Source organism: Ischnura elegans (genome assembly GCF_921293095.1).
Source record: "Ischnura elegans chromosome 13 unlocalized genomic scaffold, ioIscEleg1.1 SUPER_13_unloc_1, whole genome shotgun sequence".
NCBI lineage: Eukaryota > Metazoa > Arthropoda > Insecta > Odonata > Coenagrionidae > Ischnura > Ischnura elegans.
The window spans coordinates 1,388,864-1,410,586 of record NW_025791657.1 but is presented as its reverse complement, the minus strand read 5'-3'; the positions used below and the strand labels follow the sequence as shown (position 1 = coordinate 1,410,586).

The 21,723-nt window shown below is 38.6% G+C and overlaps 2 protein-coding genes across 2 annotated transcripts in view; both read right to left on the bottom strand.

The window, feature by feature from the left end:
* The window catches only part of LOC124172273, a 122,377-nt gene that overhangs the window by 95,765 nt on the left and 4,889 nt on the right, over nucleotides 1-21,723 (bottom strand). The gene's annotated exons all lie outside the window — the stretch shown is intronic.
* LOC124172269 (zinc finger protein 184-like) lies at nucleotides 1,031-20,443 on the bottom strand. Its single transcript, XM_046551686.1, has 5 exons — nucleotides 20,301-20,443; nucleotides 15,389-15,514; nucleotides 12,417-12,548; nucleotides 11,746-11,818; nucleotides 1,031-2,529 (listed from the first exon to the last, which is right to left on the bottom strand). Exons 1-5 carry the CDS (start codon nucleotides 20,412-20,414, stop codon nucleotides 1,499-1,501), a joined length of 1,476 nt encoding a protein of 491 aa, XP_046407642.1. The 5' UTR covers nucleotides 20,415-20,443; the 3' UTR covers nucleotides 1,031-1,498.

The window sequence follows — 21,723 nt, the reverse complement described above, 5'->3', positions numbered from 1 at the left end:
TTTTATAAATACCGATCGAAGACGGAAGCATTTGGAGTTGCTCACAAAAAGTGATAGCAAGGATGGAGATTTCTATACTGATTCAGAAGTAGAGACATCGGAGTCTGAGCCAGAGACTTCGATGGTATCGGTACCGTCAACGAGTTAACAGGAACCATCGGGTGCATCGTACGATTCATCAGATGAAAGAGAGAGTGTCGCTGCAAAAAGGTGAAAGAGATCATCCTAAGGTATCAATTGGTTTTCCGGCAAATTTTCTCCAGTCATTCACGATTTTGACGCCACATCTTCCAGTTGAAAGGCTGCAATAACTGAAAATTCCTCGATTTGATTATTTTCTGAAATTCTTTTCTCCAACGACTTGGTGCCGTTATTTCCGAAGAAACCAATCGTTTTTACAAGTACACTATTGGACATTCTCCGGAGCTTGTTGATATTGACATCTAACCTTCTGAAAAATAAAAAGGTCCTCACTAGGTCATTATTGGCGCTAGAACTCCCTTTAAAATTCCACAAAACTTAAAAAATATGTAAGTTATCATATAAGCGTAAATTCTTCAAAATCATAATGAATAATTATTTATAAAAAACACCGGTAAATTAATGTTTACCACGGACTGCCGCTAAGAAAGGGTCCGAGGGTCGTGTGAGAGGCAGGGATAATGGCCAGGCGTCCCTTTGAGTGGGGTCCCAAATCCGAGGGACGAGTGTACCCGGGCAACTCACCCCCAAAAAAGAGCTCCTTACAGAGAGATTTAAAATATTCTTCTGCTACTCGTAGCGTGATAAAGTTTTGCTTTCTTAGTCCCCGGCAGGAAAGGGTTAAAGCCTAAACCATGGCTAGCAATGTTTTTTAAAAAAGGGTATTTTATTGTCATTAGCACAAATAATTGCATGGTGATTGTGGTGCAAGCATTCAAACTAAAACTCTATACCGATGTTATCATAGAAATGCATGTGGGTACACCAACCATTAAAACAGACCAGTCCCTCAGTTCAGTACTCTCTTCATCAATCGTACATTCTTATCAACTTGATGTTCGCATATAAATTACATAGAAGCACTACGTCAACTAACATTGATCAGACAATTAAACATTGATTAATCACACAATTAACATTGATATTACATTACATTGAGAATTATTCATGAGACTAAGTTCCTCAGGTTTTTATCAGAAGTGTTAAAATGCATGGCTTACATATAAATGTAAACATTTTTCTAACGGTAAAAAAATAGCCGTTAAATATACAAGAATAAATTATTTAGCCATTAAAAATATAGCATAGTATATTTACTTGAACGTCTATCAAATCAGGTCACAGACCTAACTGAATATTATTTCATCTTTTTCAACATTATGGGACATTTTTTCATTTCACACAGCAGTACTCGTTATATTAAGAATGATATACCATGATTGCTAATAATTACCAATTAATAAGACAAATAAAACCTAACCCCGAGTGTTTGCAAATGAAAGAAAAGGAGGATCTATTAAGAGAAAATCTTTTCACATTTATTGCAAGAATAAGGATTCTCCTTCGTATGAGTCCGCATGTGAGAGACAAGGGTGCTCTTTCGATAGAAAGACTTATCACATTCTTTGCAAGAATAAGGTTTCTCCTTCGTATAAGTCCGAATGTGACCGACAAGGTTACTCTTTTGAGAGAAAGACTCATCAAATTCACTGCAAGAATACAGTTTCTTCTTCGTGTGAGTCCGCATGTGGCCGGCAAGGTGATTCTTTTGAGAGAAAGACTTATCACATTCACTGCAAGAGTAAGATTTCTTTGCTGTGTGTGGAGTAACTTTGAGTGATTTCCCATCTACAATGAGGCTTCCCACTTTCCTCACATTTTTATTCTCCCTTGTTCCTCCGAATTTCTCCTTAAGAAGCCTATTTCCTTTTTGCCTCACCCCTTGGCTTTTACACATCAGCTGATTTAAACTTTTGCAGGAGAGGGGCTGAAAAGAAACATTGGTTTCTCTGCTAGAAACAACGGTTTTGAGGGACAAATCTTTTCCGACGGACAAACTTGAATCAATATCCAAATTACCACAACCGAAATGAATCTTGAGGTGCTTAATGAGATCATTTTTGGCGTTGAATACATCTCTGCAGATGAAGCAATGATAAGATTTTTTCGTTGAAGTGGCACAATTCCAAGAACTTTTGATCATGCAAGTACATTTCACTTTGTTTTCACTTATTACTGTCGCCGGGCCATTCTTTCCATTCTCAGTGCTCCTGAAAAACTTTATGGTGTCTGCATTATCACAACCACCTCTCTTCTGAGAAATGGTCGTTGTTTCTCTATCCCCTCCAACTTTATACGCATATATCGATTTCGAATGTAACCATCCATCATTAGGAATGGAGAAGGACGTTCTTTTGTCAGCAAGCAAGGTATCACATTTATTAATGTCCGTATCCATCACCTCCTTTCCTTTCTTTGAATGTGATGCTCTTATCTTTGGTTCAAGGACTGAAAACAGGGCTGAGGCTCTTTCAGGAGCTGGGGACTCTAGAAAAGAATTTAAAATTAAAAATAAGTAGAGTCAGGCATGAAATCTATGATTCGTTGAACTAATTTATAACAGTCATTAGACAGATATCAAGGTAGCTACTTTAATCGATCCTTCGGTTAGATGCCATACACATAACAAGTTGTCAGTTAAGTTTTTACGGTGGTTTCCATACATTTCTTTACAAATTGAGTGGCACTGCTCCTCAGAGAAATTAGCAAAATATTTTATACTAATCTCAAGTATATATTCCACAAAACACCTCAATGCAGTTTCTCATGCACAGAAGTAATCATAAACTCAATTTACAAATTTCATGCATACACATAATGTTGAATTAAAATGATTATCATTATTATAGAAAACAAATACTTCTTTACATTAAAAAGATTAAAATATGCAATATAGAAATGTAAAGGAAGTAGACGGGCCAGAAGGTAATTAAAGCTCACAAAAAAATCGTTGTCAGCTTAATAAATCATTGAGAGGAAGATGAAGGGATGGCCGCCGGTAGCCAGACGCATGCATCTCTCGCTCGTCTGTCTTTCAGTGTTTTTGTTGTTGCAACACTACTGTGGTTGAATATTTCTCTGCGAGTTTGTGCCCTTTCGTGTTGTGATCACTCCCTGGTTGTTTTTGCTTAAGATCCTCAAGAGATATTCAGTTATCGGAGATATCTTTTTTCCGCCTTCTCATCATGTGGTTTCTCCCGACGTGGCCTTCCTGGCCAGAGAGGCCCTCGGTCCAGGTCCCGGCGAGAGCCTGAGCCCTCCCGGGTAAAACTCCCGCGCTACCCTCACGCTGGAATGGTGATACTCCTCATTGTGTTACTCTCAGGGGACGTCAGTCTTAACCCTGGCCCTTCTCGTGTCCCTCAAGTGCAGCTTTATTATCAAAATGTGAGAAGCATCAAGGCCAAACTTGGCGACTGTGACACACACGCCCATGAGCTCTCCCAATTTGATATCATTGCCCTTTCTGAAACCTGGCTAAACCCCTCAGTCCCTGACGCTGAATTATCCTTTGTGAACTCCCACAATATCTATCGCCGAGATCGACCGTCAAGAGGAGGAGTGCTCCTTGCTGTCAACAATATCTATCCATCAAAACGCCGCCTGGACCTGGAAACGGACTGTGAGATTATATGGAGTGAGGTGTCACTAGTCTCAGGTGAACACTCTAAGGCATGTAAAATCTATGTTGGTTGCTTTTACCGTCCCCCTAACAGTGACATTACTATTCTGGAACATTGTCTAGTTTCTGTGTTCAGAGCCATTAACCTAGGTCCTGTAATTCTGGTTGGTTATTTTAATCTTTCAATTCAATGGAAAAACCCAACAAGCGGCTGTCCAACCAACGCCCATGATGATTTCTTTCTTCAAAATTTTGTAAATGCTCTTGGCCTTCCTCAATACTGCCTACACGGAACTCGAAATGCGGCAACGCTGGACTTACTTCTTGCGACCATTGCCCCGGAGGCAGTCACCCCCGGGCGAAATATTTTCGACTCCGACCACGACTCCCTCGATGCAGTGTTCCTCGTCCAACGTTCCAAGAAGCACCGCGGGGTTCCTACCCCGCCCCCTAAGCCATTCCCTGCTTGGTCGAAGGCATGTTGGGACGACATAAATCGCTGTCTCGACCTCATACCCTGGGGTATCCTTGCTTCTATGTCTCCGGAAGAAGGTGTGGACTTTCTTTACTCAATCCTTGAGAGTGCGGTCAAAGATTTTGTGCCCATTGTGAAACCTAAGTCAAAAAAATTCCCCTCTTGGTTCAAAGCAGATACCATTCGCTCGCTTGGAAACAAGAACCGTGCTTGGTATCTTTATAAATCTTTCCCGAACAAGGAAACTCGAACTACATACACTAACCTTCGTCGCTGTTCCAAAACGCTAATTCGCCGTGATCACAAGGAGTATGTTCAGGGCATGTGTTCATCCATTTCCTCCAACCCAAGAAAATTCTGGTCCTTTGTGAATAGTCGCCGAAAGTCTCCACGCATCCCCCTTCACGTGACCTATAACAATCTCGAGGCTGTGGGTCCAGATAGACCAAACTTATTCAATCAATTCTTTACTGATTGCTTAGCTCCTTCATCTACTCTCTCTAATAAAATTGATAACATCCCCACGCCAATTCGTGACCATTGTCTATCTAACGTTATCACAGATCCCAAAGAAGTATTTGAGTATCTCTCCAAAATCCCTCTCCATCGTGCCCCTGGTCCCGATGGTTTGAGCCCCAAACTAATTAGACACTGCGCATCCTCCCTCTCTCTTCCATTGAGCCTCCTACTGAACCGTTGCTTTTCCCTCGGCACCTTCCCCTCCCAATGGAAAATTGCCAACATCATTCCCATACATAAAAATGGCCCTAAAGATGAAGTCTCAAACTACCGCCCAATATCGATACTTCCGATACTATCTTCAGTTTGTGAAAGGATTATTCTCAACAGGCTCTACTACTTCACTTCTCCTTTTTTATCAAATAATCAGCATGGTTTCCTTCCGGGACGCTCCTGCCTGACCAACTTAGCTCTTTTTCAGCATCATGCAGTCGTTTCCATCTCCAATAAAGCTCAACTCGACGCAATATTCTTGGATTTCTCGAAAGCTTTCGACTCTCTTGACCACTCTCTTCTCCTTCACAAACTCTCTCATCGCTTTAACCTGCATGGAAATTTTCTAAACCTAGTGGACTCTTTCCTCAACAGTAGATGCCAGCGTGTAATACTTCCTGGCTGCTCATCCCAATGGTCACCCACAACATCCGGAGTACCTCAGGGAAGTGTACTCGGGCCATATTTATTTAATCTTTTCATTGACGATCTGGCCTCCCTTGTACATCCCTCTCAAGCCCATACCCTTTTTTACGCAGATGACTGCAAAATATTTAAGCAAATTAACAATATCGCAGACTGCCATAACCTACAGGATGCATTGAACAAGGTTTCAGAGTGGTGCAACACCTGGAATCTCCGCCTAAACGCTAATAAATGCAACATAATTTCCATTTCGCTAAAAAAGTCCCCTTATGATTTCAGGTACAGTTTAAACTCCCTTCCCCTCAGACGAGTCTCCACCATCAAAGATTTAGGTGTCTTAATGGATCAAAAATTAAATTACTGTGAGCATATTACAAAAATTAATAACAAAGCTATGTCTCTCCTTGGCCTCCTCTACCGCTTCTCAGAAATTGCAGACCCGATAGCATTACGCGCATATTTTTCAACTATTGTCATTCCCGTTATAATGTATTGCTCCCCCATTTGGACAATCTCAGCCCCATCCAATGTTTTGGCTCTTAAAAGTGTGACAAATTTTTTCACTAATATAGTTAAGTGCAGAGCCCCTCATCTTCGTAATATGTCCGCTGATTCTGTTCTGCACACTCTCTCTATATCTAATATTCCAAATTTAATCTTAAAATCTGATTTAAAACTAATACATAGCATTCTAAACTCTTCCATAGACTGTCCCGATCTCGTCTCCAATCTAAACTTTAAAGTTCCATGCAGACCCACTCGAACGCATTCGCTCCTCCATGTGCCCATTCCCAGATTGTCACTAACCAAACGTTCCATCCTCTCCCGCCTCTCTTCCCTCATAAATTCCCTTCCAGATCACATTGACCCGTTCTCCATTCCAAACCACTCCTTTACAAACCGCGCTCTTTCCTACCTTAATGTAAGCTCTTAAGGTCAAAGAGCTTCTTACTTCAATGCATTGTTATTTATTTAAATTAATTATGTTTGATTGTGTTTGTGCTTTTATGTTTGTTATACTGTGCCACTATAAAATGGCAAACTATGCTGTATGTGGACAATTTGATAAATAAATAAATAAATAAATAATATGGCATATTATAAGATCTTACCTTCAACGACAACATATACTAAAAAAAGAAATATTTGTAAGAACAACAATAGCAGTAGATGAAGATCACATTCTCTTAGGGGCAGACCTCTCTATTTCTTTCTATCCTAACCACTACACCTTGCAATATTTATAAAATTATTTCAAGTAAAAGGGAATGGGGTATTAATGATCTCATACCTAGATTAACATTTGGCATGGTCAGATGGGATGCCTCATATACAAATATCTGCTGTTATTGCCCTACATCTGATACATCGGATCCAAAGTTGCGGAAGGCATCGGATCTGGATCCGAAATTTTATATTTATGGCTTCAGTGAATTAACACCCCATATGAGAAGAGTGGAAAGGGTTCTAACTCTCTCTTTGAATGTGGCCTCACAGTGACGCTTATATCTCTTTCTGCCAGTCTTAGTTTGAGAGCCTGGATAGTTCACAATGGATTGGTATAAAAACCATCAGAACAGACCAGTTATGTAGATTGTTAAAATGAGAAAAAGATTGCCATCTTTGCACAATGCATCCAACATTTTGATAAAAGGCTTTGCATACAAAGACGCACTGGAATGGCAGACAGTACATTTTCTAACATATCAGTAGCCTTCCCCACACTACTTCCCAACTCCTTCATAGGGCCATCTACAATCGTCTGTTTTAAGTGGCTAACCCTGTATTCAGGGTTGAATTCACCATGGATTAAGTCTGGCAAGCAATCACCATGAAGCCTTATTCATGAGTAAGTCTGTAAGAATACCTATTTAATTTCCTCACTTTGTAGATTCACAGACTTCACATGAAAAAAGCTGAAAATTGGCAAATATACCAGATTTCCAGGATGTCAATCTGTATCCATTTTCCAATTCTCTAACTCTTCCCTTATAATTTATCTATTTTCAGAAGCAATCATCAGAATAATATCATAATTGTGAATACGTCCAGATTGAATTTTCATAAAACTCTAATAAACTAATAAAGTACTTAAAATATGAAGCGATGCACAAAATACCACTAGAACATCTCGATAAAAAATAAACTTAGAAGTTATAAGTTAAATCAACATCCAATTAATTCATACTTCTCATATCCACCCTCAAAGAGGGTGATGCCTTGTACTTTTCTGTACCACCTTTAACAATTTGGATGAAGCTATAACCTCGAAATCTTAGCTAACGAGAATAAGTAAGCATGGCCTGGACACCCACTGTCATTACTCTGCAGACCTACAACTGATGCACACAAGGTATTGAAGTTGGGCTTAGGCTATTTTTAGTCAAATAAGTTTTTTTCCTTATCTCAGTTTTTCCATGAATAACTGTAAGGCGTACTAAAGCACATTTGCCAGCAGCACAAAACAGTGAATAGGCTGGGGTGTCTATCAAAGCAAAATTTTACCATAATTTCAAAACTGTAAAAAAACCACTTGAGCTCATTTCAACAAGTTCCATGTTCATTTTGGCTATGGGCACCACAATTGACATGGTAAGTTACTGGAATCTTATGCTTAGTATTCTTCACAAATGATTTACTGGGAATTTTGGATGGATGGATGACAAATACAGATGCTACAACCTTCACAAGGGAAGTGTCTCAGATTTCAATCTAAATTTCTTGTGTTTTACATAGTCCATTGGTAGCTATTCATATGGGGGTTTATAACCAAATAGTTTAAACTTAAATGCAGTTTAACATTTACAGGTCAAATACTTTCATGTATAAAGGCCGCTTTACACGGTGAATGATCATTCGAATGAAATTCATTCGCCGGTACCGCTATACACGGTGAATGATTTCGGCGAAATTTCTGCGCAGAAATGATGCGCACTGGTGCGACTATCGATAGTGTATTTCGATTCTAACGATATTTCCGACCGCTTCTGACCAGATGATTTGTTTTGGGAGTCGCAGACGACGGAATGCTTCGCTTACATGTGCACTTCAATATACTTTTGTATTGCTTTGTTTTTCGGTGGGGTACGACGTACTAAGTAATGGGAGGAATTAGAACGGTACGATTTGATTACGGAAAATCACTTTAATAAATCGTGCGTTTTGTGATCCCGAAGTGATCCCGATTTTGTGATATCGAAATACATAATAAGTTGTTTTCGCAGCAAAGCAACGATGATATTCTTCAAGATAGTATGCTCTAGAACATAATCATAAGGAAACTTACTCTTCAAATGGCTACCCGAGCTCTTTTCCCTTCCGATTCAGTAAATTACAAAGTACGTGAAATATAATTGGGGGTAAAACTGCACGCTGTTTATCGCTCAGAAAAATCCTACCTTATAGAGACGAGTCCCGTATTGACGCCGCAGCTCCCAGCTCCAATAAAAAAACACAATAAGCTTTAAGCAATAGTTTCACTAGGGTGAAGGCCGGTCGACAAGGAGTTTTTATGTTTGGGGTCCCTTCGGGTAAACAGCTTTCACAATGCAGTCGAGCAAAGGTCATTTCTGTGCGAGAGAAGAAAGTTACCGGGAAGAGGAAAAAAGGAAGAGACCTGCTCTATTTTCGAAGGAATGCGCTTCAGCATCATCATACTTTCTACAATGAAGTTGGCTCTGTGTTATCTCATTGCTTGCTACTATTCCATTACCGTAAAGCTAACGAATGCTCTCTAGATATCCTGTGGGATATTGCGCACAATTACAGTTAAAGGCTTTATGAGTAAAAGTAACAGAAGCAGGCGTTATATAGTGGAATGCCATTCTAAGTTTTAAAAATAACACAAAGATGGCAATATTCCACAGGTTTATTTTCCGTACAACGCGTTTCAACCGTTGGGTCATTATCAAGTACAATAATGAATGGTTGGTTTTGGGGTTGTATTTATATAGAACGGATGGGTGACAGGTGGAAGGGGAAGTTGGGGAAGGGTATGTGGATTGGGTTGGGTGAGGGATGGGATGGACCAAAAGTGGACAGCTGAATTTTTTAGACTTGAAAATATCCCTGACCAATGGCAATCACGAGTTCGGAGTGTACCGGAAGAAGTGCTACAATGACGCAGTGATCCCTATAGACTCGGTCCATCCCATCACTCACAAACTGGCATCATTCCACTCTTTAATCCATAGGCTGGTGTCCCTAACCCTTCAACCGGTGGAATTCACAAAAAAACTCAACATAATTAAACACACATCTCTGGCTAACGGGTACAGTGACGGTTTAATAGATAGACTTTTCAATAAAAAACAACGTGACGTCGCCATTAGAAATTTGTGCTCCCTCGGACCGCCCCCACCCGAAACCAAAAAGTGGTGTGAAATCCAGTTTATTGGTGATTTATCGTATAAAATCGCCAAGCATATCCCGAAAAACAAACTTCGAACATGTGTCCACAATCCTATCACCTTGGGAAAGCTGCTTTGCCGCACGAAAGACAAGATCCCTCACCTCAAACAATCGGGGGTTTATAAAATCAAGTGCAACGACTGTAATAAAGTGTACATCGGTCAGACAGGCAGGAGCTTCCATACACACATGAAAGAGCACAGGAAATGCTGGGAGAAAGGAGATACCACCTCTCTCGTGGCGAAACATCTCCTGGAGGAAAAACATTCTTGCGAGTTTGACCCAGAGATCGTCCACGTTGAGATGAAAGGCCGAAGATTGGACACTTAGGGGAAATTGGAAATTGTGCAAGAAGGAGGCATTTCACTGATGAATGAACAACTATTTTTTGGACATTCCCCACTCCTGGCCATACCATTCCCGAAGCGCTCCACCCAATGACGCATACCCTTCCCCAACTTTCCCTTCCACCTGTCACCCATCCGTTCTATATAAATACAACCCCAAAACCAACCACTATTTTATTGTACTTGATAATGACCTAACGGTCGAAACGCGTTGTACGGAAAATAAACCTGTGGAATATTGCCATCTTTGTGTTATTTTTAAAAGCTTTATGAGTACCTAAATTATTCACCACAGAGAATTCACTGTCCTTTAAATTTCGATGCAGGGGAATAAAGTGGACTGTGACATCCATGGGCTAGTTTATGGGGTTTGCTCCTTGACTTATAGGCAACCATGCGATAATGTGACTTCTTAGGTGGGCCAATATGATATCACGGCTCGTTTTGGCTAGAATGTGTTGACCGAATATACAAAGATTTTATCATGAACTGGGAGTCTCACCCCAAACTTCAGCGTTCAAATTTTTAACATAGTTTGATAATTGTAAATCAAACAAAATATAGATGCAATCGAGGAGAAAAACGATGTTTTTGATCTTTCAAAAACCGGAATGTCTTTCCGAATTACCCTATTTAATGGAATGACGTTTGTGAATTTACTTTCATTCAAAGTAAATATTAATGATTTGAGCTATCGCATGAGTTACTATACTTCCAAAGTTTATATATATGATCTTAAAATTCCGAGGTGGTGCTAATGGCAAGATGGACGCTATGCGCTCATATCATTCACGGAATCATTCAAGCAAATTAGGACGTGCTCAAAATTTCTTTCGGTTGAGTTCCTTGAATGATTGGAGATAGGCAATGTTGTGATCTCATAAGTGAGCCTAGATAACGTAGCGGCTCGCGTTGGCTGGAATGTGTTCACCGAATATACAGAGATTTTGTCATTAACTGGGAGTTTCACCCCAAACTTTAGCGTTCAAATATTTAATAAAGTTTGATAATTGTAAATCAAACAAAATATAGACGCAATCGAGGAGAAAAACGACGTTTTTGATCTTTAAAAATGCTGAATGTTTTTCCGATTTTACCCACTTTAGACGGTTGGTGTTTGTGAATTTATGTTCTCTCAAAGTACATATTAATTATTTGAGCTATTTCATGGGTTACTATGCTTCCAAAGTTTTTATATATAATATTAAAATTTTGAGGTGGATGCCAATGGCAATATGGACGCCGTGCGCTCATATCATTCACGGAAATCATTCAAGCAAATTAGAACAGGCCTGAAATTTCAATCGAATGATCATTCGAATTCAGGAAATTTCCGTTATACACGGTGAATGATGGCCATTCGAATGATCTTTCGAATGATCATTCACCGTGAAAAGCAGCCTTAAGAGCCACTCTGCAAAGGGTGAGCATTAGTCCAGTGGTAAAAGTGCCCAGTTGTCCAGCCAAGGATTTGGGGTCAAGACAAACATTAAAAATTATGGGTGAAATTTATGGATATATTGATGAATTCATCTGTAACATTTGACAATACAGACAATAAATTAAAAATTTCACGGCAGTTTGCAAAATTTGATTGAATTCCGTGATCCGGTTTTTTAATATTCCCTTGTTAGAATTCGTTAAAAGTCTTTTTTGTGAACAGACATTTTCAAGCACTGAAGAGCACTCACCCACAGCCTCTGTCATAGACTCCATGGACATTGTCCGATTCTGAACCAGCAATCCATTCTCCATAACAGTAGGCTGAAAGTAAGCAAATTCCAGATTTACCAAAAAGAAATGACATCTCTAAAATAATAAAAGAATGAAACAAAAATCTTGTATTCTTGTGAATCTGTGGCGAGACTACAAAAACAAATGAGTGACAACACCAACACTAATCCTAAACACTCCAATCATACACTGTCAAATTAACGCCGCACAGGTGTGGCATTCGTTGTTTATGGAAAAAAATCCTCGCCACACAGGTGTGGCATTCGGCGCGAAAGGGTTAAACATTCACCAACATAATGATCGTAGGCATTTCTGGCGTACAGAATTGTGGAAGGTTACACTGGATTTCCACCGGGTCAGGTTCTCCAACTCCATATCGGCCGATGTTTCGATGGGCAAGTTGTCCATCGTCTTCAGGGAAGACAATGGACAACTCGCCTATCAAAACGTCGGTCAAGATGGAAAACCTGACCTGGTGGAAATCCTGTATAACCTTCCACACCAACATAATGTTTAAGGCTCCAAAATCTAGGCTCAAGTTCTTGAGTTTACAGTACTTGAAATTCAGGATTTCTCCCAAACATCACTTTAATCCATTAATTTAAATGAATGTGTATTTCATGCATACCTCAGAGGCATCAGTCTCCTTGGGAGATAGTTCTGTCTTGGTAAAAACCAGCAGAGTGTCAAGGTCTATCACAACGTCTCTTGTGCCTTCAGCATCCACCTCTTTGCCTTGGGAAGACATTGAGGCCTGTGCCTGCATATGAGTCCAAAATCAGCATCATTAGAGACAGAGATACATATACATAAAAATAGCTTCATTAGTTCGTCAAAAAATAATAATTCCAATATTGATAAATGCTATTAGAGAATTTTTAAAATATTTCAATTAACTCATTATTCCCCATATTGCATGTAGGGCTGTTACCTTGGGTTACTTGGTATTTTACGGTTTATTTTAACCTAATTAACGACCATTGATAAAAATCTACACACCACCACAAAAAATTCCCTTGTTAACCTCTTTATGCATTAGTTTATGCATTTCACAGCCTGATTGGCTTTCACAGCAGCATTGGTTTATGCATTTCACAGCCTGAATTTTCTGATGCTAAAGAAGGAAGGCTGGCTTTTCACGGCTTGAATTTTTCGAAGCAAAAGGCCAAAGGCCGTGTTTTCACGGTTTCACGGTCAAGCATGGCAAGTGGGTCCCAACCGCCATTAGGGTCCCTCGGCGCGCGAGGTCCGACCCTTTCCTATTGTCCACGTGGGGATTATCTCGGCCCATTCCGGCTCTCAATGTCCCACTCAAGGAAGGTGCTCAGGGTCACTTATTTGTTTTTAAGTTAAAATAACTAAATACGTTCATGTTGCATTTATTGAAAATCAATGCAAGGAATTACATTCTGTATGTTCTGCTGATTAGTTCCAAATTTTAAACGGAATTCTAGCGTTCATATTAACGTAGTTGATCATCACCTAGAACTATTTTTGGAGATGCTAAGGTGAGATGTTTAATTGTTATTTTTATAACTTACTGGCAAGTTTATATGAGCGATATTGTAATGATTTACATCTAAAAATATACGTTACTCTGTTAACTACATTCTAAGTGTACATTTGCAGTGAAATTTGATAGAATATCCGATTTAACTTCTATGAAAAAAAGCCCTCGTAATGTAATAAAATATTATTCTCTCAGGTCTTTGTCTTGAGCCAAAATTACAGCGGCTATTTTTAATAACCTCTTACCAACCTTTGAATACAAAGGTATTATAAACGAACTTCGCTATAAATACTGATTAATGCATATCCTAAACATTCGTAAATTTAATTTGCCAATAGGGAATGTTTTACATAGATGCATGTTGTGAGAAGCATTCCATACCATTGCAGGAATAAGAACTGCTCTACCAAGGTAATTACTCTCTTATCTTGGTTCTCTGGTCAGGATCCATTAAGGTGGTCTACTCTGTGCACCTCACGGGCTTATTTTGGGACACATTAGCGCATTAATGTTTTCTTGGAAAAACTTTTAACCTCCAACTGGAACACCCAAGAGTATATTGGTGTAAGTATTCTCCTACAGAAATATGTACGTGGAAGATGATAACCTCACTCTTCTCAGAAAAGCTCATTTGGCTATGATATAGTGCTGTTTTGCTGAAAACCCTAAAAATAACCGTAGAACTTCGTTTAAAAGTTGTACAGGGAGTGCAAAATGAAAGGAATACATTGATGAACTCACATTTAATGCAACAGTAACAATTAAAATTGCACTGGAAACAATAAACTGACCGCAAAAGTATGCAGGGATTGGCTGCCTTCAGGGAAAAGGGTCGAGGATTATATTTGCCCAGTTGCCCAGGAAAGGGTCCGGGACCCCGCTAGGAAAGGTCAGGAAGGGGAGGAAGTGACAACCTGAACAGTCCCAAGCCAAGATAAACCCTGTACGGAGAGAAAAAGAATTTTCAAACCCTTCGTAGAGCCAAAAGCAACTTCCCGTGAAGGAGCTCGGTGCGAAAGGGTTAATATTCACATGTACAGCTTGTGTGTCACCTTTATATACACTAAATTGTGCAATAATTATAATGTATCACAGTGCTCAAAAAAGGAAATGATTCATCTTTTGAAGAAAAGGGAGGATTAGTATCAAGTAAAAACACTGCAACTAATGTGTGACTAATTATTTATAATGCCTGAATGTGTCAGACTTGGGTTTAATTTTAATTGCTTCAAAATATTGTTGCCCTCATTCTTTACTTTGACTTATCTTACAAACATGCAAAAAAACTTTGTATTCCGTGGATTTTCTCTGCTACATGTTTTATATCATGATCAAAATTCTTATTAGTCTTTTAGTCTTTCAAAATATAGATACATGCGAAATTCAATTTTGGGCAAATCACTCACAAGCGAACAGAAAAAATACAAAGCATGCTGTGCAGAGATGGATTAGATGTGTTTACTCACTTGATAATAGTGCATCATATCGTTAGCTCATCCTACTGCAATGCCTGGACTCATTGCCAACCTTGAATTCCCATGGTAGCCTTTTCAAATACTTCTGCATTTTGCAGATTATAATCATAGTCCCTGCTTTATTTGACCATTACCCTACCATTCTTTCATCTATCTAGGTTACTATTATGCTCCAAAGGGGTTGTAATTCCATATGTCAGCATAGCACAGTTTTTTATTCTATAGTGAGCCAGGCAATAAATAGGTAAGGAATTTATAGCTTGCAAACAATAACAGAAAGTTTTACTCATTTCACTGCCAATCTAACCTAAATTACAGTGGATATAAAACCCATCTTTATGTGCAAGAAGTAAGCCTAAAACCATCATTATCATAACATTTTGATTTTTGGAGTTTTTTTAGGGATGCGTCGTGGGTAGTAACAGCATTAAATGTGTATTACTTTAAGCACACAAATATAACTTTTTAAGGTAATAACCTTAATAATTTTATGAAATTTAAAGGTTTACTAATGCATTTGCCTCTAAATTGTATGCAACCAGCTCCACACTGACTGATCTGATGTAAAAAAAATCTCTGAACCATTTTCAATATTATTATTATTATTATGAGTACCTGAACAGAGGCTTGGGGCTCAAGGCCATTTGTGGCCCCATCAATGCTATCATTGTGCACATATCCTCCATCATCACTGGTCTGATCTGCTTTTACAGAAGGGGACCCACATCTTCCCATGCCACTCTGAGAAAAAAGAGAATTAACACTTCATTGTTAAGGGTTTTCACCAATTGCTATTAAAAGCAAAAAGATCACAACCAAAACATCAAATGTATGCACAAATGAAAAATTCCCTGAATTGCTATTCTGACATCAGAGAGGAAGGCCGAATAAATATATTAACCCTTTCGCGCCGAATGCCACACCAGTGCGGCGACGATTTTTTTCCATGAACAACGAATGCCACACCTGTGCGGCGTTAATTTTCCTAACCTAAGCAACGAATGCCACGCCTGTGCGGCACAGATCGAAAAAAGTGACAGTGGCGGACACAATAGACCCACGGACGCGGTCGCCCCTCGTGATCCGCCTTAGTGCGAACCCAGTCCAATCTTCGGCCGCTCAGGTTGACCCTTTCTTATCCTCTCCATGCGGTCAACTACTGTTATTTGCAGTGTGTTTTCCAAAACTATATTTGTTGCTTACTTTTCATATCTATTGCTATAAATGAATTCATCTTTTTTTGCTGAACACATGGAAGTTTCAAACAAAATTCTAACGTTAATATCAACGGAGTTATAGACCAACTAGTAAATATACTAAATTCGTCTTTATCAACGTTAGAACTTCGTTTAAAATTTCTGCACGCTCAGAAAAGAGACACAAAATTCATTTTGAATGTAAAAAATCGATGCGAACAACAAATATTTACATATATTTTGCACTAATATTTTAGCCAGTTGACCACGGACTCGTCCTAGGAAGGGGCTTTTAATCCCTCTAGCGTCTGGGACGGAGGCCAAGGAAAGGGATCGGCGCCCCACTGAGTTGGGTCCAAAAATTGTTAGGGAGGGAACCACTGCCTTCAGTCGACGCGAAAAAGCTTCGTACAGGGGAGTAAAGAAAACTTTCAAGAGACTCGTATGTAGGAAGAATTTCCCTCAATGAAGGTCCGGCGCGAAAGGGTTAACCTGTAAAATTTGGGCCACAAAGTAACTCTGCCTGTACAATTAGCCATAGGAAAATCTTCCAAAGAAGGAAAAATAAATTTATCAGCAATATTTTGAGACATGATGGTCTCAAGACATCATTCATCGGCAACCAAGAATTTTTGTCTACATGTGCAGACGGTGTATAAAAGTGTTGATTTCATCCATTGTGGTCCATCCATCCATGATTGTGGTTGTAAAAATGTTGATTTCATCCATTAACCCATTATTACCCAGACTGCACATAGGGCTTTTAACTCCGGTTATTTCGTATTTTACGGTTAATTATGGCCTAATTAAGATTAATTTTCGGACAAAATTAATATATTCAGCATAATGTATGATTTGCATAATGTTGTGTTTACGCAACGCTGGGAAAACTCCGGAAAATAAAAGCAAAAAAAAATTGTGAAAACTTAGGTTGCATATTTTATTTTTCATCGTTTTTTCTGATGTAATGTTCAATAATATGCTGCTCGGATTTAAACGTAGCGCTTAGAACAACATAATTATCCTTGATTTGCAAATTTGACATCTTCGCCGGGAATTATATATAGCCTGCGGATGAAATGCCGTATTCTCCCTTCACGGGCATGCTGCGGTTAACCCCACATACAGGTTATTTTTCCTAAGGTGTCCCGCATGTGGACATCGATTTTTATGCCAAATGTCATCAGCCATTGTATTGGAAACGATTTCTATTCTCAGTAAAGTTTTACGATCTCGTACCGAAATTCTAACTGAGGAATTGCTTTGCCCGTGACTTAGGCGTAAAATCACCACGGATTCACCACTGCACTGTCAACCCCTTTTTGGAATAGAGGCCACCTCCATTTTTTGCTCATAAAGTGGATACGGTAACATACAACATAATTATCGAGAAAATCTACCCCTCCCATTCCCTGATTGTAATCGTTGATGATATTTCGATTTTCTACGGGAATCTCCGGGAATATCTTTTCGTCCTTACTATGGGTACCATATTCCCATAATTTAGAGCAACAGCGATGACAGAGTTATCCTGCCATCGCACTGAGAGAATATTTTTTGACCTGTCAAACGAATAGTAGAAATCCCCATTAGGTTTTTTTGTCAAATCTCTCGAAGACATGAGTGCGCAGTTTTCCGTTCGATTTCCTCGTGCTTTTCCCGTTGAAAAATAACAATTTTCACTTAAGAGTTACTAATAGATTGTAACTGATGAAGAAATTATCAAAATACTTGGCAAGAATTTTCGGAGACTAACAAAAAAATTCAGCCAATTTATTACAACCCTTTCTTCTAGTGAACTTACAAATCCTAGGCATATCACTTTCAAGTTCCACCTCACCATATGGCAAAAATTGATTGAGATAGCCTGTAGATGAGGTCAGACACCACAATGTATAACCTACTCTAAATTGTTCCCCACGAATTAACATTTTAGCTGCGTGCTACCTGAAATATGAAACCATTTGTTGGGAAAATTCCTAACTGAATGGAATTTTGGTTAAGTCTATTGAGAAAAAGTCCAACATTCAAAAATGTATCACTTTGTGTAGTTGAGAATTATCGGAGAGCTGTCGATATTTATTTAATTCATCAAACCAAATCGTCGTCATAAATTGCCTCACAATTGCGACAGACATCTCCTCTTGGCTTGTCCAGTACAACTTAGTGCGTGGTAATACATGATACCCCGACAACATTTCCATTCCAATCATTTTTTTTATATCTGCCTCACTCTGAGTAAATGTATGGTTATTTATCTCCTCAGCGTAATTATTGAGTAGCTCAAAATTAATTCAATTAATTTTCCACTGAGAAATAAGTGACGGAGCTTAATTGGTGAGTGGCCTCCATACTGAGTAATAAGTGTTTCTATTCCCTTTTTCACACAGAAATTCGGGACTCCTACGGAGGTAGATTCTATTTTTTCACATTTAGATGAACCGCTGTTTGTTCTCTGCATCTTTTACCTGGGCGTGCGCGTTTACTGGACGATTTTTCTTTTGATACTGCTTGAGTAAAATATGATTTACCTTGCAGCACCTCCTGCAATATTCAAAATACTGAGAAGATGTAATCCCCATTGTAGTTCCAAAGTTAAGAAAATATTATAAATCGCCTCTCCTGTCAATTTATATTCTTCAGTTACCTTCTTGACGCTTCTTATAAAGTATACGCCCGAGGCATAGAAATAACGAATAAAATTTTCTTCAATTTTAAATCTGAAGGAAACCCCTGAACAAATTATTTAGCAAAAAGCCGAGCAAAAACTACTGCGGTATGATTGACATAATTAATGAATGAGAATTAAAGATGAATTTCAGAGGACAATTTCACTGATACGAACCCAACTGAAGCTAGATTATTAGCCTTACATCACCTAAGCGATAGAAGAAAAAATAGGTTACTCAGGATTGCACGGAGAAAATTCCAATGAGCGACTAGAGGAACGCTCCACCTTCCATCACAATCCTGCTTCAACTAATAGGTTCCTCATCCTCTCATTCTACCATCTCTGAAAATGAATGCATCTGAAGCTGAATTTAACGTCAACGAAGTAATCCTTTCACTCAATGACATGGGAATGACATTGCCCTGTATCGGTTCCACGTGTGCGCGCAACAGTTTGACTCCACGAAGTACCAGAGTGTTCGATGTAAAATTCGTACCAATGGCCATGTTGGAATTCAAGATACCATTCACCCTTTACTATGCAAACTCACAACCTGTGAGTGCCACAAATGCATCTAAACTGCCTCCAAAAGACTACGTTGTCGATTAAAAGCCATATTGACGATTTTCGTTATGCTTTGAGACAAGCCCTCTGGTCTACCAGAGAATTCCCATCGTTGCGTAAACGCAACATTATTTACAACAACCATTTTTATACCAGTAGCGATGAAAGTTCGTGACAAAAATAAACATGATGAATAAAGAAGCTTAGAACTAAGAGAAAACATTACCTCTAGCAAGATCGCCCAATAAATTTTTGTAAAAAAATATTTACAATTTGTAGTACTTCAGCGCTTCGAAATAGGCAAATTTCGAAGTAAAATAAAAATTATTATTTAAATGAATATTTTTCCAAAAATAACTGAAAAAGAGCGAATGGTATTTCAGGAATTCAGAAACCCTGAGAAAACATTATCCTGAAGCAAAGGTTTTTTATAATAATTTCAATTCAATAATGTTGCGTTTACGCAACGCTGGGGATTAATGGGTTAAAGGTAATCACAACATTTTATTTCAATCAAAGTTGAATATATTACATGCTCCATCAAAATCAACTAATGGAAAATAATTGATGCCTGTCCACAACCAACCTGGTTTGCCAACATCCAATACCCTCTCCAAAGATGATATCACTTGCTCAGTGAGCAAAGGTGTGTGATAAAATCAGCTGTATGCCCCAATTCTGTTCAGCTCAATGACCCAATCATTTTGCATCATGATTTCGTCAAGAATGACACATCTCTTTGTTACTAAAAAAAAAAAACTTTTGGGCCTATGGGCCAAAACTTAAGAAACTTGTATTCCCTTAATCCTCCTTGAAAAAGCAACCAAAATAGGTGAGGTACCAAAATAGGTGAGAACGTATATTGTAGACAAAAATTAGCATGTCAACATAGTGAAGAAGTTTTTCTTTAACGAATATGATGAGTAACCATGAATTCTTCAATGAAGACTTAAAACACACCTCAAGTTTACTAATTCACATTTGATAAAGGAAGGGAAATTTATTTTTATTATGGTAAATGATATTGGATTATTCCATGGAGGACTGAATTTTTGCAATAGGAAAACTGTGCTTAACAAAGCAAACGTAAACTTACCAAGTCGTCATTTGCCAATGGGTCTAAAGCATTACTGGAAATTGCAGCTGGATCCTGTGTGTACATCACAGGATAATTACCTTCACTGAGAGGGTCTTCGTTCTCCTCTTTCATAGTTACCTAGAAGATAATGCTGGGTGCCTATCAATGGGGGCAAAATAAAAATGTGAATAATAATAATAATAAAACCTCCTCTTTCACCTGAGACCACTCAAGCTGGCTGATATCATGTTTGCAAAACATTTAAAATTTAACCTAAAATGAAATGGCTGACATGACCAGATTACTCTGCACACCTTGTGGAATGCTTCTCAATGTGCTAGCCACAATATAAGTGGGTAAATTCTACACCTTCCAACTCAGACATTATTCCATCCTGTAGAACCCTGATTTACATTGCCATTTATAAAGCATTATATGTTGTATTAAAAATTTCCACGGCACAATAAGAGCAGTGGGATTAGTGTTTTCTCAATATTTGCAAAGGAGTGAAGTAAAACCCTAATTATGTATCTGTGAATCCATTTCGAGACAGAATTTCAAGAAGTCTATGATCACATTGTATCCTTAGGTTAATTATTAAACAATTTCTAAACAATAACTAATAATTTTTTTCCCTTTTATGAGCACATCAAGACGTTCCATGGAAGAAAAATTATTTTCATCAAATATTTGAATCTACTACAGGTATCCCTCACTAAAAACTATAGATATGTTACAAAAAACGTCATATTAAGGAAATTTAGTGACAGGAAAGAAGCATATTCCATTACAGCAGTAAAATTTCCATATTCTGGATCATTGGCTGATTTGTTTGTGACCTGTTTTACATCTATGGGCATCAATGTAGTTGATATGATGCAATGACGGAAAAATCCAAGTGATTCAATATTGCAAACATCCAAAATCTTTGATAAGGCCGTTTTACACGGGGCACGAAATTGCTCAGATTAGAATGGCATTTATCTCTAAAATGGCTAGTAATTGCACAAATGCATGAAAGAAATTAAAAAAGGGGCTATTTTGCCATCCAACACCCACCAATTTTCACATGTGTTCTAGCATTTCACTGCTATGAACGACACAATTTTGACTGCACCTTCGCATACACATCAGATTTTGCTACAGAATGGTAAAGCGAGCCTTACAGCTTCTATCCTGAAACACGGAAAAGGTCTCCTGTTGCCGTAAGTTACAGATCAAGAGGCAGGACAAAACAAATACTGTGTTGGTTTACTGGAATGGAAGAACTCACAGTAGTCAACCTATCTTAGTAGTCCAACTCAACTGGAAACCCATTACAAGCACTCTGCTAAGAGGAAGCCTTTGTAATGGATGAAGGTACGTAAATTGAATATCTTTGGTTGAGGCATGTGCACTAATACAATGCAAAGGAAACTGAGAGAGTGGAAGGGACCTTGCA